Genomic DNA, 15,501 nt, shown 5'->3' with positions numbered 1-15,501 from the left:
GTTGAAGTGACAGTTGCGAGTGTCCTTACACCATAACCAGCGCGATGGGGTGTGAACAGTTTTATCAAAACTCCTTTTCCTTCTTCACGTTTCTGCAAGCCGTGCGTCATCACCGTTTGCCCGTTTGGAAATGAACAATGGTTCTGCGCCCTGCGCGCCCTGCTATCTCGCCCATTCGTCGCTCGATATGATCTCATTTGGTTTTCCGCCTTGTCTTCACCTAGATTATGGCCGTGACGCGTCTTTGCCTCTCGGCTATGGGCAAACTTTACGTGCTCGTTATTTATGATATCTTCTGCATCGTGTTCCTCTGCATTGGTCTCAGTGGACTGTGCTGCTACAGCGTTGGCATATTCTTGGGCGTACGTCAGAATTTGGTGGCGTGAAGTGATTGTTGGCAAAAGCAAGGCACATAACAACTCATCGTGCTTGCTCTGATTTGCTACCAATAGTTTGCCGTATGGCAACTCATTTGGGTCGCGTGGAACACCATGCTACTCATGCATTATGCGGGGGCTTACACACTGCCCGAGTACGTTGCTGACCAAGTGGCTCTTTGACTTTTGCTCCAGTTACCTGTCCCCTTGCTATTATCCCTGTCGAGCCAAGTGCAGCACGCCCGGCTTATTATCGCATCGCACGCTGGCTCATGTGACCATCTGAATGCTCTTTAGCAATTTGTTTGCCCTGAACGGTCGCGACAGCGACAACACCTTTTTGGAGCGCAACCTAGATAGCGACGTTTCGATTGATACCATCAATATTGTAGTGACCTCGATCGTCGTGGCCATTGGTGTAAGCCCTCGTTCGTCCTCGCGATCTTTACCGGTCACTTTCTTTTGGGCAGGGCAATACTGACCTTGCATGTCCATCTCGTTGACCAGGTTCTCGTTGCAGTATTTGCCTGGTTAATGTACTGCTACTACGTCGAGCTTCACGATTGTAAGTGCCACTTCTGCGCATGCTGCCTTGCTCGCGCTCGCCCACTTCACTTTTCGCCGGCCATCACAGCTCACATACCAATGTTTTTTTTTCGCTTGACGTAGTCAACTTTCCTGGCTACGAATCTTACCAATACGGGGCAACCCGCCGTCACTCTGCCACCAACGAAGGTCTGGCGCTGGGACAAGCTGCATCCCGATACAATATCATGGTTGATGAAGAAACAGGCGACATCATCACCCATCGGGAGGACGCGCCAACAACGGAGCGAGCAGCGGCAGCTCGTGACAGAACTCGCCGCACCTCTGAGGCTATGCTAGGTGTTGATTCTCGACGCGGGTCGTCGTGGAGTCTAGCCAGTGGAAGCCATCACCAGCAACACTATCAGCAACCCCACGGGCGTCGCAGCTCCACCTTTAGCGTAGGCCCTCCCTTGGCAGACCGCCGAGCATCAAGTGGCAGTCTTCTAGCTGCATACCCCTCCAATACCTTCAATGCCGCTGATCGGCGCGGCTCCTCATCTTATTACGCACCTGAGCAACGGCGTGGATCGTCTTACGATACTCAACGTCGTCGGTCGCAGCATTTTGATACTCTTGATCTTGACGGCTACCACTACAACTTGGGGCCACCAGGCACTGAACGCCGCCGCAGCGTGTCTTTTGAAGACTTGCCTCAGATGCCGGAGCGCCGCTCATCTCGCGATCTGATGCTCCTTGCGCCGCGCCGCTCATCCCGCGATCTTCTCCCACCAGAGGCGCGTCGTGAATCTCTGTCCAACCCTATGCTCCCGGGGTATCGAAGGCAATCTCAAATTCAAATCGCGAGCGTGGGAGAGCGTCGTCGGCGTGCCACTGAGCAATATCTGCCACCAGATCGTCGTGGCTCGATGGAGTCTCTATCCTACTCGCGCCGCGAACGTCGCGGCTCAGCGCGCAGCATTTCCTCTCGCTCTCGATCAGGTTCAACGCGGAGCAGACACATGTCTTTTGACGCGGCGCCGCCCCCCGTGGAGCGACGCAGTTCTTCCCACAATCTACTCTTGCCTCCACCAGCAGGCCGTCCTCGTATGCCTTCTCCAACGAACAGTGATTCCAGGCGCTCGCCCGATCCTCTGCACATGCCCGATGGATCTCGAGAGTATCAGGACAGCCCTGTCAGTGCCTTGACCGCAGAGAGCGCAGCCTCACGATCGTCGCCTTCTATGCGGCCTTCCCTGCCAGCACCTGCGTATGATGAGCATTCCATGAAGAGCGCACAGTCTCCACACTTGCTCCGACAACCCCAGCGCAGCTTGTATCAGATTGGTGAGACGCCCGAGCCTTCTGACCCAGACGATGAAGAAGAAGGTAAACGCCTACAGCGCCGCCGCGTGACAAGAGATGTGCAGATTGAAAATGGGCAACCTTCGCAGCCAACGGCGTCACGTGAAAGCGCAGCCATGACGGTGCCTTCCGCACGGAAGTATTCGACCGAGGTGCACATCGTTGAATCTTCCGATTCCGATAGTGACGTTGTCGTCAATTTACCGCCAGCCTTTCAAAAGGACCATCACGCTGGCATCAACGAGCCACCCCTCGACACAAGGCACGACCAGCCCACGGATGTTGCCATGGAATCGCAGCTTGATAAAAACCAGCCGCTTCGTCCTCCTCCAACCCATGGACCGATGATGTATATTCAAATGCACGACGATGCTGCAGATGGCACGGCCGAGTCCACCATTTAGTCGATCGATGTTCATTCCCTGAAGCTTCTGATTTTGTGCGTGTATCGTATCTTAGTTTTTTCTTTCTTTTTTTTTCCATGCTCACAGAGTTTGCAGATTGCAACCCAAGCATGTTTTACCCTTGCCCTTTTTGTTTCTTTCTTCTTGCATCCCACATTTACGCTCGTCTAGCCCTTACCTTGTGCACAGTCAGGTCCCTCCTCGTCCTCTGTCCCAAGCTTGATTTGTTCGTCTTGGCGCTTTGGAATTGATTGAGTGATCATCACAAGCCCAAACCACTTTTTTGAAAACAACAAGGTTCGCCATCAATCAAGTTTTTCACTCGCATGTCAGCAAATTTGTGACGATTGCGACACAACGAACACACAGTTGACGTCATCAGCGTCAAACACATGACGTGCCGGCGATGGCACGACGAAGCGTATGGCAACGGCATCCGAGTGCAGCGAGCGGTGAGCTGAGCTCTTCTTGTCCTGGGGGGTATCTTCAAGGTTTGGATGGAGACACTCGGCGACTTGCCCCATGCCTGCTCCGTGAAGCTCAACCCCCGGTGCGCAAAGCAGGGACTTTGTTTCACAGCGTGGTAGGGTCACATTGTTCATCATTTATTGCGTGAATTTGGGATGATGTGCGTTAAGTTACATTTTTTTTTTAGTTTTAGCCAAACGAGCATCATATGAGTTGTGCCACCGACTCGGCGCGACAACGAAGCCCTGCCTGGTGGCGGCCGTTGCCACCATACCATACGTGTGGGCTGGTACAACGGCGCGTGTGAGTTTCTTCTACCGAGGCAAGCACGAACACGAGAGCTCGCCCGCCGTACACACGCGAGCAGCGAAAAAAAAAAAAAAAGTTGAAAACGACGACTTGGTAACGGAGCCACAGATCATCTAGCTCTTGTACTCGCAGGTGCGTGGCGACGCTTTGCCTCTTTTAAGCTTGCGTAGTCAGCAACAGTCAGCGTTCCGCTCTGGTCTATCATTGTCGCTGAACAATTTGTAGCGAGGCACACTCACCCCGCGCTCCCTCTCCTTTAATTTTTTTATTTTTGCACCATGCGGCTGGCCAGGCGCACGACGTCTTGCTGTTCAAAAGTCACAGTCATGTCTGTGGAACAAGCGTTTCGGGCGTGCGTCATGGGCGGGCTGATAATCTTGGCTTTGGCCTTGTGCATGGCCCATCAAGGCGTCGAGGCTGCACCTATGCCTCGCTCCCCGCTTGCGTCGGCGTCCAGTGTCGAGCCTAGTCGCGAACAGCACGACAACTCGGATCCAAAGCTACCCGAAAAATACGTGGGTTGCTACAACTCACATGTTGTAGAGTATTTCCCAACTTTGACTCTAGAGGCTCGAACTCGAGTCAGCCGATTTTTTCACAAAACCAATACTACCTGTGACGATGTTCAATCCATCGACTTTGATGCAAATGGCATGGTGTGTTCCTTGCAACACCTGTTCACAGATTTTTTGCTTTGCTCCATGTTTGGCTCATCAAAGAGTGTGTGCTCTAGATTCTTGTTTTGGACAATGGGCCCACTGAGGCTGAGATCAATGCTGCAGCGGCACACCAACACATAGTTCGAAGAGCAGCTTCTGATGCCGTGGCTACGGAATTTGATGCCGCAGGTTGTTTCAGCAAAGAGTTGTTTCCCTGGATCTATGAGCTCACTCTTACAGCCTTGCCAATTTATTTGGCGATGGTCAATCCTCATTTTGCTTTCTTTTTCTGATCAACTCAAACCCAAATCTTTAGGCATTCCTTTGCTGTCCTCGCTTCCTGGCTCTCCTTATGTTTTGTACCTTGATTTCAATGGTCATAACACGACTTCGGATTCCGCTTGGGGAGCATTCAGTGCCTACGCGTTCTCCTTGGACAATGACTTTGAAAGCTTCTCCAGTGCCGAGCAAGACTTTATCACAAGCGTTTGGGCGCGCGTGGCCGAGGATTTTGCGCCATGGCAGATAGATGTGACAACGATTGAACCTGCGACCTTCACACCCTTCACCGCACATGCTTTAATCACCCGCACAACCACGACCACAAATGAGTACATGCCTTACGGCTCGTTGAGTATTGGTGGCGTGGCTTATACGGATGTTTATGGTTACAGTAACTACCAAACAGTGTATGCTCCGGCCCTGATTTACTACAATCGCCTGGCCAACCTCGCGTCCTTTACCGCCGAAGCCACAAGCCACGAGGTGGGACACAATTTCGGACTATTGCACGACGGTGCAGGAAACTCAACATACTATGGTGGCGATCGCGATCCCACCGATCCAACCAGCTGGGGCCCAATTATGGGCACAGGCTATTATAATAGCGTAACCCAATGGGAGAACGGCGAGAACATCGTCAATCCGACCAACCTGGAAGATGACGTGGCCATCATTGGGAGCCTGGTTCCTGTTCGTGTTGATGAAGCTGGTGACACTCCAGCCACAGCAGCCTCGTGCACTCGTCTCGATAGCTACAATGCAGTCGCTTCGGGTATCATCTCATCCCGCACTGACGTGGATGTTTGGTCATTTGTGGCCTCTGCCTCAAGCACTATCACCGTGCTTGCCAAACCATGGTATTCTGCAACAGAAACAGCAGGCAACAATTTGGACATTGGACTGCGCCTATTAGATGAGAGTGGGAATGTGCTAACCGTCGACAACCCCAGCGACCAAACTTACGTTCTCCTGTGGTTTGATACTAACAAATCAGCAGAAACGTTCTACGTGGAAATTCAGGGTGTGGGCGATCCAGACTCGTATGCCTCTGATTATGGCTCTCTAGGACAATATGATATTTTTATCGCGATGGCAGCACTTTCAGTCAATGCAACAAGCTCGTCGTCTTCAACCACCTCGACAAGTTCGTCGTCTTCAACGAGCTCCACAAGCTCGACAAGCTCGACAAGCTCAACAAGCTCATCAAGCTCATCAAGCTCAACAAGCTCAACAAGCTCGACAAGCTCAACAAGCTCAACAAGCTCAACAAGCTCATCAAGCTCAACAAGCTCAACAAGCTCGTCATCTTCAACGAGCTCCACAAGCTCCACAAGCTCAACAAGTTCGTCGTCTTCAACAAGTTCGTCGTCTTCAACCACCTCGACAAGCTCGTCGTCTTCAACGAGCTCAACAAGCTCGACAAGCTCGACAAGCTCGACAAGCTCAACAAGCTCATCAAGCTCAACAAGCTCATCAAGCTCAACAAGCTCATCAAGCTCATCAAGCTCATCAAGCTCAACAAGCTCAACAAGCTCAACAAGCTCAACAAGCTCAACAAGCTCAACAAGCTCGACAAGCTCGACAAGCTCAACAAGCTCAACAAGCTCATCAAGCTCATCAAGCTCAACAAGCTCAACAAGCTCAACAAGCTCAACAAGCTCGACAAGCTCGACAAGCTCAACAAGCTCGACAAGATCGACAAGCTCAACAAGCTCGACAAGATCGACAAGCTCAACAAGCTCGTCGTCTTCAACCACCTCGACAAGCTCGTCGTCTTCAACCACCTCGACAAGCTCGACAAGCTCGACAAGCTCAACAAGCTCATCAAGCTCAACAAGCTCCACAAGCTCGACAAGCTCGACAAGCTCAACAAGCTCATCAAGCTCATCAAGCTCAACAAGCTCAACAAGCTCGACAAGCTCGACAAGCTCGACAAGCTCAACAAGCTCGTCGTCTTCAACCACCTCGACAAGCTCGTCGTCTTCAACGAGCTCCACAAGCTCCACAAGCTCGACAAGCTCATCAAGCTCCACAAGCTCGACAAGCTCGACAAGCTCGACAAGCTCAACAAGCTCATCAAGCTCATCAAGCTCAACAAGCTCAACAAGCTCCACAAGCTCAACAAGCTCATCAAGCTCATCAAGCTCAACAAGCTCAACAAGCTCGACAAGCTCGACAAGCTCAACAAGCTCGTCGTCTTCAACCACCTCGACAAGCTCGTCGTCTTCAACGAGCTCCACAAGCTCGACAAGCTCGACAAGCTCAACAAGCTCAACAAGCTCATCAAGCTCATCAAGCTCATCAAGCCCAGCAAGCTCATCAAGCTCAACAAGCTCAACAAGCTCATCAAGCTCAACAAGCTCAACAAGCTCGTCGTCTTCAACGAGCTCCACAAGCTCGACAAGCTCGACAAGCTCAACAAGCTCATCAAGCTCATCAAGCTCAACAAGCTCAACAAGCTCGACAAGCTCGACAAGCTCAACAAGCCCAACAAGCTCATCAAGCTCAACAAGCTCAACAAGCTCATCAAGCTCAACAAGCTCAACAAGCTCGTCATCTTCAACGAGCTCCACAAGCTCCACAAGCTCAACAAGTTCGTCGTCTTCAACCACCTCGACAAGCTCGTCGTCTTCAACGAGCTCGACAAGCTCGACAAGCTCGACAAGCTCATCCAGCTCAACCACTTCGACAAGCTCAACAAGCTCATCCAGCTCAACCACCTCGACAAGCTCAACAAGCTCAACAAGCTCGACAAGCTCGACAAGATCGACAAGCTCAACAAGCTCGTCGTCTTCAACAAGCTCGTCGTCTTCAACCACCTCGACAAGCTCGTCGTCTTCAACAAGCTCCACGACTTCCACAAGCTCAACAGGATCATCGTCATCAAGCACCTCGACAAGGACCTCAAGGACCTCAAGCACCTCAACAAGCTCGTCGTCTTCAAGCACCTCCACCTCCTCAACAAGCTCAAGCACCTCAAGCACCTCAACCACAACAAGCTCAAGCACCACAACAAGCTCAAGCACTCCAACCACCTCAACTAGCTCGTCGTCTTCAAGCACTCCAACCACCTCAACAAGCTCGTCGTCTTCAAGTACTTCAACCCCAACAAGCTCAAGCACCTCGAGCACTTCTAGCACTTCAACCACCTCTACCACATCCACCTCTTCAACAAGCTCAACAAGCTCAACAAGCACCTCAACAAGCTCGAGCACCTCAAGCACTTCAACCACCTCAAGCACCTCATTCACCTCCACCTCTTCAACAAGCTCAACAAGCCCAACAAGCTCAGCCACAGTGTCTCCCCCAGCGACCTCCTCGTCTTCAATTAGCTGGACAGCTTCAACAACGTCAATCACTACTAGCGTCGATGATACATTGCAGGCCGACATAAAGTGCTCTTCAGTGGCTTACCACAACGCTTTTGCTAGCATCTTGATTTATACACGCTATCTCGAAGGTTCACTGCAATTTGTCGATTTTTGCTTTGCAACCTCAAAGGTTCTCGGATACTTTTCCGAGCTGCGTGAGATTAGTGGTGGGTTGTATGTTACACAGCAACCTGCACTTACAACTCTCAGGGGATTGGATAGCTTACAATATGTCGGTGGAGACCTCAAGATCTCTTCTATGTCGTCTTTGCACAATTTGAGTGGCTTGCATGGGACCCAGTTGGTGGTCGGTGGACGCATAGTGATTGAGCAGCTACCAGCTTTGACTTCGCTCGCCGCCTTGGAAGGCATTACCGTGCTAGGGGCATGCGAGATTGACACGGCCTCGCTGCCCTCTTGCATTGGAGTATGTTCTTGCGATGCAATCAATCTGATTGGACCCACGAGCACAACCTCAACCACATCCACCACGAGCACCTCAACGACTTCACTACTCGAACGCGTGGGTCCCATCTACTGCAACAATGCATTGGCCTTGGCCGGGGTGCGATATATGGCACTGGGATTGGATGTGCTATCTGGCTCCATCATCTTGGTCAATGGCTGTAACATGCCAGCTACTGTGTTTTCCGCATTTGCCGATTTGAAAATTGTGGAAGGGGACCTTGAGTTACGATGGCAGCCGGCTATCTCCAGTCTGGAGCCACTTGAGCAGTTGCAAAGTGTCGGCTCGTTCATTTTGGAGCAGATGAATGGGCTGACAACGCTGCATGGGCTATCCGCATCAACATTGCGGATTGACGGTGACCTCAAAATTCTCAACAATGCCGCGCTCACATCGATTGAAGCACTGGCTGGTGTTTCGGTCACGGGCAAGTGCATCATTGCACACAATCCCAAATGTGATGACTGCACGTGTGCCAGCATAGGCTTGGAGGCGCGCACCACTTCGACAACAACCTCGACAACCTCGACAACCTCGACATCGACGTCGACTACCACCACAACAACAGTAGCACCAATATACCCGAGGAGCGTATATTGTCGAACCGCAGACGACCTTGCGCCAGCCGTGGCGCTGCTGCAAGGACGACGTGAAGTTCTGGGTTCACTTTCCTTTGAAAATTTTGCAAGCTCTACATGCAATGCCGATGCTAATGCGCTTGCAACCTTAAGCATATTAACAGCCGTGCACGGGCTGTTGATCAGCGGCAACACTTTGCTGCCTAGCCTGCATGGCTTAGATAGCCTCTCTTACATCAAGAACTCAGTGACATTAAAGTCCAACAATTTGCAAAGTCTATCAGGTTTAGAGGCTTTGACCTTTATTGGCGGTTCGCTGGAAATTTCTTCGCATTCTGCCTTGACCAGCTTGGCCGGTCTTTCCTCCCTGACCCATGTGAGTGAAGGTCTCAGGGTGCGCTATTGCGGCAAAATCAGCACCCTTGCTGGTTTGGATGCAGTCTTGACAATTGGTGATCGCCTTGAATTGCGATCTCTGGCCAAGCTAACAACCACGGCAGGGCTGGGCCCGGTTGCGTCCCTTCAAGAGTTAACATTGTACAACCTTCCTGAGCTGACCGACATTTCAAGTCTGGCCTCGCTGACTTATGTTGGAGAACTTGATATTCGTAACACGGCACTGACCAACGTCAGCGCGTTGGTTGGGCTCGTTACAGAGGACTGCACCATCGAGCTTGCATCGTGTGATGCAGAGGCAGCTTGTACATGTGATGATCTGTGAACTTTTGCCCGATATCTTAGCCATAGTCATTCTCATCATGTAAAAACAGTGTTGGGATGCATCTTCATCATTCCGTTTCTGACCCCATCACTTGTACAAAATAAGAGCAGATTCTTCGAGCATAGAATGTAATTGATAATGAAAAATATGCGTTAGAAGATGAATCGCGGCATCAAGCTCGGCATGACCGTCATGCGTGCGTCTGTGCATGTGCCCTCGGCAAACAGCAGGCGAGAAAAGGCAATGAACGATGACAGTGTTCGGAATTATAAGATTATTCCCTTTGCTATTGTGGCAACATGGCAGGCTCTTCGCTATGCGATGTACTCGACTGAGGGTCACGGGTCTCAATCGACCTGCGGCAGAGCGGGCAGCTTTCAACCTGAAGCGAGCAAGTCAGACAAAAGCCCGCATGGTCACAGGGACGATGAATAACATCCGGAACGTTGGCGTAGCAGATGGTACATAAATCCACAAGTAAGTCATCCTCCAGTTCCCTATGCACCACACAGAGATATCGGCACACGACTGAGTTTCGACGGCAGTCCATAGCCGAATGATCTCAAAGGCTAGACTGACCTGTTTCTTTCGTCCAATGCTTCAAGGCGAGAGACGATGCGCTCGTTGCCATGGTGAATGCGATTCAAAGATATAACTTTGTCACCAAGAATCGGGTCCAAGTGACTAGTCCGTGCGCACCATGAAGAGACAAATGCGGGTGATGCAGAACGTAAAATTTAACGTCGAGGGTAGGGTTCTGTACAAGCAGAATACGCACCGATAAGGACGGTGTCCAAAATTGAAGCTCACATGCTGCGCGGTCATGAGGCTAATGGCAGGATAGAGACCGTAGCTGGCGTCGATGGTCTCAGGTAAGCGCATCCATTCGGTATGGGCCCCACCCACGCTGAAGCGCATCATCTGTCGCTCGACATCCACGTAGCATCCAACCACGTCGCCTATTCCAAGAATCGCCCAACTTGAAACATGAGGAGACTGAATGGCGGTTCTTAACGATGCGTCGGAGATTCGCACCTTTACGCCAGCGGCGCAATGGGCAAGCCTGCGGCTGTGCATCATGCCACAGCAGCTGTCGAGCGCCGTCAAAGCTGAAGGAAAACTCGTCGTCTCCAATGCCAAACCCCTCAGCAGCTTGGTAGCGACACTGTTGGCTAGCCCAGCCCACTTGCATAATGCCGTCCGTCAGCAAAAGCACCTCATAGTACCAAGTTCCACTCTGCCGTGTTGACACTGTTGCCTGGTAATTGTTGATTGTGAGGAGGGACTTTCAGGAAAAATAACAGCAAACAGCTGTAAAGCGCGCGTTGGCGCTGAATGCAAGGCCGCCGTACCCGAACACTAGCAAAATCGAACGAGTCATTACGTGCTTCAAGCCCATTTGGGGCTAATTTCATCCTCTGTGAGAGAGCATCGTGAAGACATATGTCGCATATTCAGGGTGAAGTGAGCAAGTTGAATGGGAAAAGGGTTAACAAGCTAGAAGAGGGTTAATAAGCGGAAACAGCCTTTTGTTCAACACCATCAACGCACAGCAGTGGCATCTTTGTAATCAAGCATCACGTTGACTGTTTTCAGATCTACACGTTTGGTTGCATATTCACGGCTCGGAAGCGGCAGGACGTTGTCCAGCAGCCAGGCTGCATTGAAGCCAATCTAAAGCACAAAGATCGGGTTGTGAGCGAGGCGCTTACTTCCCAGCACGGTGGGGCCTTCCAGAGAGGGAGAGAGAAAAAGGAAGAGAGGGACAGGGAGAGAGGGGCATGGCCTCGACGTTTTGAAGCGCTTAGAGTACGCACTTGTACTTTAAGAAAGGCTGTCTCAAGTCGATCGTCGGACGTGCTTGCGTCCATGCGGTAGTGCTGCTCCTCCAACGCGGCACAGAGCTGTTCACACACACACACACACACACACACACACACACACACACACACACACACACACACACACACACACACACACACACACACACACACACACACACACACACACACAAAAAAAAAAAAAAGGTGTCACGAGGCTCGAGTACAAAGTTCATGCCACTGTCTCGAGCGCAAGTCTATGCTAGGAGGAGTGCACAAGCGCCTCGACGCTTACCTCTGGGAGGCCGGCTTTAGTCAATTTGACCTGGGTGGCTTTGGTTCGTGCAAACATCTCACAGGCCAAAAGGGCCACGTGAGTGTTCATCAGTAGCCTCTCATCTACACAAGGTGCAGCGGTACATTTAATGAGCCTGCCTACCAAGAAAGACAAACCCTCTTGCTTCGAGAATCAACCAGAATCAGATCCATGATGATGGTTGTACCTCGCACTTCGAGATGCGTCTTGAGAAAGGACAACGCTTGTTCCGACAGGAGTAGTTCGGCCACGCGGCCTGCTCCATTGACCAGGTAAGGCAAGGAGGCAGGGGCTTTGATGCTCAGCCGCAAGCAGAGAATGTCAAAGGCGTACCTGGTAAGCGGTCTGCGAGTCCAGCCCATACAAGGCAAACGGTGGCAGGGTTGTTCGCAGCCTAAGTGAATGACAACGAAGGTCATGTGCCAAAAACCACATTTGGAGTATTCGGACAGGGTGCAAGAAACGGATATAATGATATCCCTGAGATAACATCTCCGGCTTCGGGTCGAGGCTCCAATCGAGCTGCGAATGAAGCTCTACATACCGCGACGAGGCGGTCGAGCGTAGGCGTGATGTACGTGCTCACACAATTCTGATGCAGGCAAGAGAAACCGATGGTTAAGTGAGGAGACTTGGTAGCGCGCCAAGCCCTTTGAGGCGCTTGCTTCCAGCTTTACTGAGCATACCATGGAAGGAAGTGGAGCTGCATCGATAATGATACTGATTAAAACGGGCCCAAATGGATGCATGGGTGATGCACTATCTACTATGCTCTCCAGTAATGGTCTCCAGTGCTTTTCTGACGTTGGCCGAGGCAAGAAATGTAGATGAGCGTGCGAGCGCGAGCCATCGGACGCAGAAAATTTGATCGACATGCTTACCATCGTCTTCGATCATTTCCTCGATTCCCAAGAGACCGGGCATATCAAACCCTCTTCGTGGCGTGGTATAAAAACAAATTTGGGTTAGGGGAACACCAGCAACGCTTCCATCAGCGACCACCGGCTGCCTGAACAAGCAATCGTACTCAGTCACAGCGTTGGGAATATCATGTAGCATCGAACGGACGCATGCTCGCATGCGTCGGGATACGGGGTCAAGGCGTTGCTATCCAGATTCACAGATGAGTCATGGCAAAACGATGTGAGGCTGGATCAGCTCGGCAAAACTCTGCGGCGGGCATGGGATATTTTTATTTTATTCATTTATTCTTTTTGGAAAAAGGTGTACCACATGTCCACCATCATCAGTCTTACCCGCTGCAAAAGCATGCGATGCATGGCCTGACCCCAACTCGCTTCATTTGAGGTGGTTTGCGAGAAGGACGCGAGGGGCGAGCGTGACTCCGCTACTGGATCTGTGCGGTTCTGTTGAGATAAGCCTGTCAGACTTGGGCTCTCTGGGCGAGGCGAAAGCGGTGCTAAAGTTGAAGAGTTGGGTGCCCCATACACGGAGTCATGAGAAGCCGGGATCAAGGGCGCCGCTGCGGTTGCATTCGAGGATTCTGGCAGAAGGGGTCCACGAGTAAGAGGGCGTTGTCAGTCGAAATATTTGGCCGTGAGAAACGAGTGTTCAGCGGTACCAGTCAGCTGAACGCCGCAACAGCTGATGAGCGTACCAGTCGAGTCACTCAAGTCTGATGCTGCGTTGCTCGTGCCTTGACTCGAGCGCTCGGCCTGTTGCCGGTCGGAACCGCGACAGCAGCGAAACCTGAGATGCACAGCCACAAGCCATCAGATCGTGAGAGATTGGGTGCGTATGGGGCGTTGACGGCAGGCATGTGTGGGTGTGCAGGTAGCCAGTATACATTGAAAGCGGTTGGTGCCTGCAGCTGCAGCGTCGGTGCGGGTCAGCCCAATGGTCGGCTGTGCGTCAAGAGGCCGACGCTGCCTGCTCCTGTTTGTGCGGCGCTGCTGCAAGCTGGCAAACAACAAAGTGAGAACAAAAAAAAAAAAAAAAAAGACTAGACAGACAGACAGACAGACAGACAGACAGACAGACAGACAGACAGGCAGACAGGCAGATCACAAACGCGAGGCAGAACCGCATACATCCAATCCCAATCCCCAGGCCCAGCGGTAATGCCCAAGCGCCTCAAAGCGCCCCCAGCTACTGCCCTTCCCGCCCCCAGTGATGCCGAACCTGATGATGCTGTTGCTGTTGCGTCACTCGACTCGTACTGGGTAAAATAAAATCGACCCCTCCATCATAATATTTCTGAGAGAGAGAGAGCGAGACAGAGAGAGAGAGACAGAGATAGAGACAGAGACAGACAGACAGAGACAGAGAGAGAGAGACAGAGACAGAGACAGAGAGACAGAGACAGGAGACAGAGACAGAGACAGAGACAGAGAGAGAGAGCCAGAGACAGAGACAGAGAGAGAGACAGAGAGAGACAGAGACAGACAGCAGAGAGACAGAAAACAGAGAATCCTCATGTGTGCTCGCAATTTTTAAAATTTTGAGGCCCGAGCGTGTACACCAACAGTTGTCCCAGTCGTGCAGCGGGGCACCCATCTGGAGGGGCGACTTTGCAGCGCAGCGTTGGATCAGGATGGTGTTGGCGTTTGGGATCGTGCAGCCGCACGAGGAGCTGGATGGATTCGACGTTTTGCTCTGGGAGACGTACCATGGCGCTGCAAAGGTGCGCAATCGAGTGTGCGGCGGGGGGCGCTTGACTCTTCTCATCTGCAATTGATTTTGGTACGGTCGTAGACTGTGCAAACGGAGGACATTGAGGTCGAGCTTCAGCGTACGCGCCAAGATTTGCAGCAAGCTGAAGTAAGAGGCATTTGTGCAAGATTTGCACAAGAAGTGTGCTGCGGCTTTCCTCATGCACCGACTGCTGCCGCTCTGATCGATGGAACTCAGATTATTGGGGCTGTTGTTGAGGCTCACCGTTTTGAGTGGTCATGTTTAGCCAAAACCTCAAATCGGTACGCTCAAATGCATTTCTGCCCGGCCGCCAATGCCTGCGTTGCGCCAACCTGACTCACATCGAGCGACTGTCCTCACTTTCACCCTTGGCCTGTGGAATGTTGTGCTTTGCTGTTCAATCCAGTACGACGCTAGCGGGCCTGTGTCGGTAAGCCCTGCCTCGCTGCAAGCCAAACCTTTGCGCACGTAGGTTCCCACTGATCCGTTCAATAAATGCTAAAACGTTAGGCTTGACGCCGCAGCTGAAGGAGGCGAGGAGCTGGCCTTGGCCTGGACCAGTGTTGGCAGGTGCTTTCTGATCGCTTGATTCGCTGCACATGTCGCTTGGAAGAGCTGTGGGGCTGAAACACCGAGGTGCCGGCACAACTTCATTGCGTTTCGCCCAAAACCTACAGCTTCGTGTACCTGTTTGCCTGCGTGCCAAGTGACAACTTGATGCTGGCCAAGGTAGCGCCACGCCAATCCTGCGCTGTTTCCATTCACAATGCGCCATGAAGGCAGACTCATGCTCTTCTTTCAGCTTCACCTGGCGATTTTTGCAGAATGGATTGCCGGTCGTTGTCGAGGCCTGGTCCAACAGCCACAACAGGTTTGTTGGTCACCTGCGACCTCTCTCGTCACCCCTATCTCCTTTATTGGATTGTCAAAGTTTTGCTCAAAGTGGTATGGTATGTTCGCAGGTCACCAAACTTCTGCCCGAAATCGTTGCATATACCCAACAACATTGGCCAAATGGCCTTTTGCTCTTCGAAAACAGCAAGCTCCATTCTCAGCTCTCTCGCTTGCCCACTGATTGACTTTTGGGCCGCTGACGGCCTGCGCAAGAGACCTGTTCGCCAAAGAGCCCCCACTACTGTAAACGAATCCATGTATAGTCACTCATCATCGATTGTGTATGTCATT

At 51.8% G+C, this 15,501-nt stretch overlaps 3 protein-coding genes across 3 annotated transcripts; 2 read left to right on the top strand and 1 right to left on the bottom strand.

Moving 5' to 3' along the window:
- Window positions 1–663: 663 nt before the first annotated feature.
- MONBRDRAFT_8912 (uncharacterized protein) lies at window positions 664–2,671 on the top strand (the record flags this gene model as incomplete). The annotated part of the gene is made up of 3 exons (XM_001746621.1): window positions 664–795; window positions 885–942; window positions 1,047–2,671. The coding sequence occupies 3 exons, from the start codon at window positions 664–666 to the stop codon at window positions 2,669–2,671; spliced, it is 1,815 nt and encodes a 604-aa protein (XP_001746673.1).
- Window positions 2,672–3,807: 1,136 nt separating this feature from the next.
- Window positions 3,808–9,525, top strand: MONBRDRAFT_26148 (uncharacterized protein; the record flags this gene model as incomplete). The annotated part of the gene is made up of 7 exons (XM_001746620.1): window positions 3,808–4,168; window positions 4,424–5,429; window positions 5,486–7,322; window positions 7,527–7,688; window positions 7,891–8,696; window positions 8,991–9,115; window positions 9,245–9,525. The coding sequence occupies 7 exons, from the start codon at window positions 3,808–3,810 to the stop codon at window positions 9,523–9,525; spliced, it is 4,578 nt and encodes a 1,525-aa protein (XP_001746672.1).
- A 286-nt stretch (window positions 9,526–9,811) lies between these two features.
- On the bottom strand, window positions 9,812–14,099 carry MONBRDRAFT_26147 (uncharacterized protein; the record flags this gene model as incomplete). Its single annotated transcript, XM_001746495.1, has 16 exons — window positions 9,812–10,022; window positions 10,105–10,209; window positions 10,304–10,484; window positions 10,561–10,783; window positions 11,077–11,199; window positions 11,343–11,429; window positions 11,450–11,602; window positions 11,641–11,744; window positions 11,849–11,917; window positions 11,995–12,055; window positions 12,206–12,253; window positions 12,348–12,460; window positions 12,543–12,768; window positions 12,918–13,081; window positions 13,280–13,337; window positions 13,842–14,099. 16 exons carry the CDS (start codon window positions 14,097–14,099, stop codon window positions 9,812–9,814), a joined length of 2,184 nt encoding a protein of 727 aa, XP_001746547.1.
- Window positions 14,100–15,501: the final 1,402 nt, after the last annotated feature.

This window comes from Monosiga brevicollis, genomic scaffold, assembly GCF_000002865.3.
Source record: "Monosiga brevicollis MX1 MONBRscaffold_13 genomic scaffold, whole genome shotgun sequence".
NCBI lineage: Eukaryota > Choanoflagellata > Craspedida > Salpingoecidae > Monosiga > Monosiga brevicollis.
Note: the sequence above shows the minus strand (reverse complement) of the source record. Positions and strands in the feature narration are given on the sequence as shown.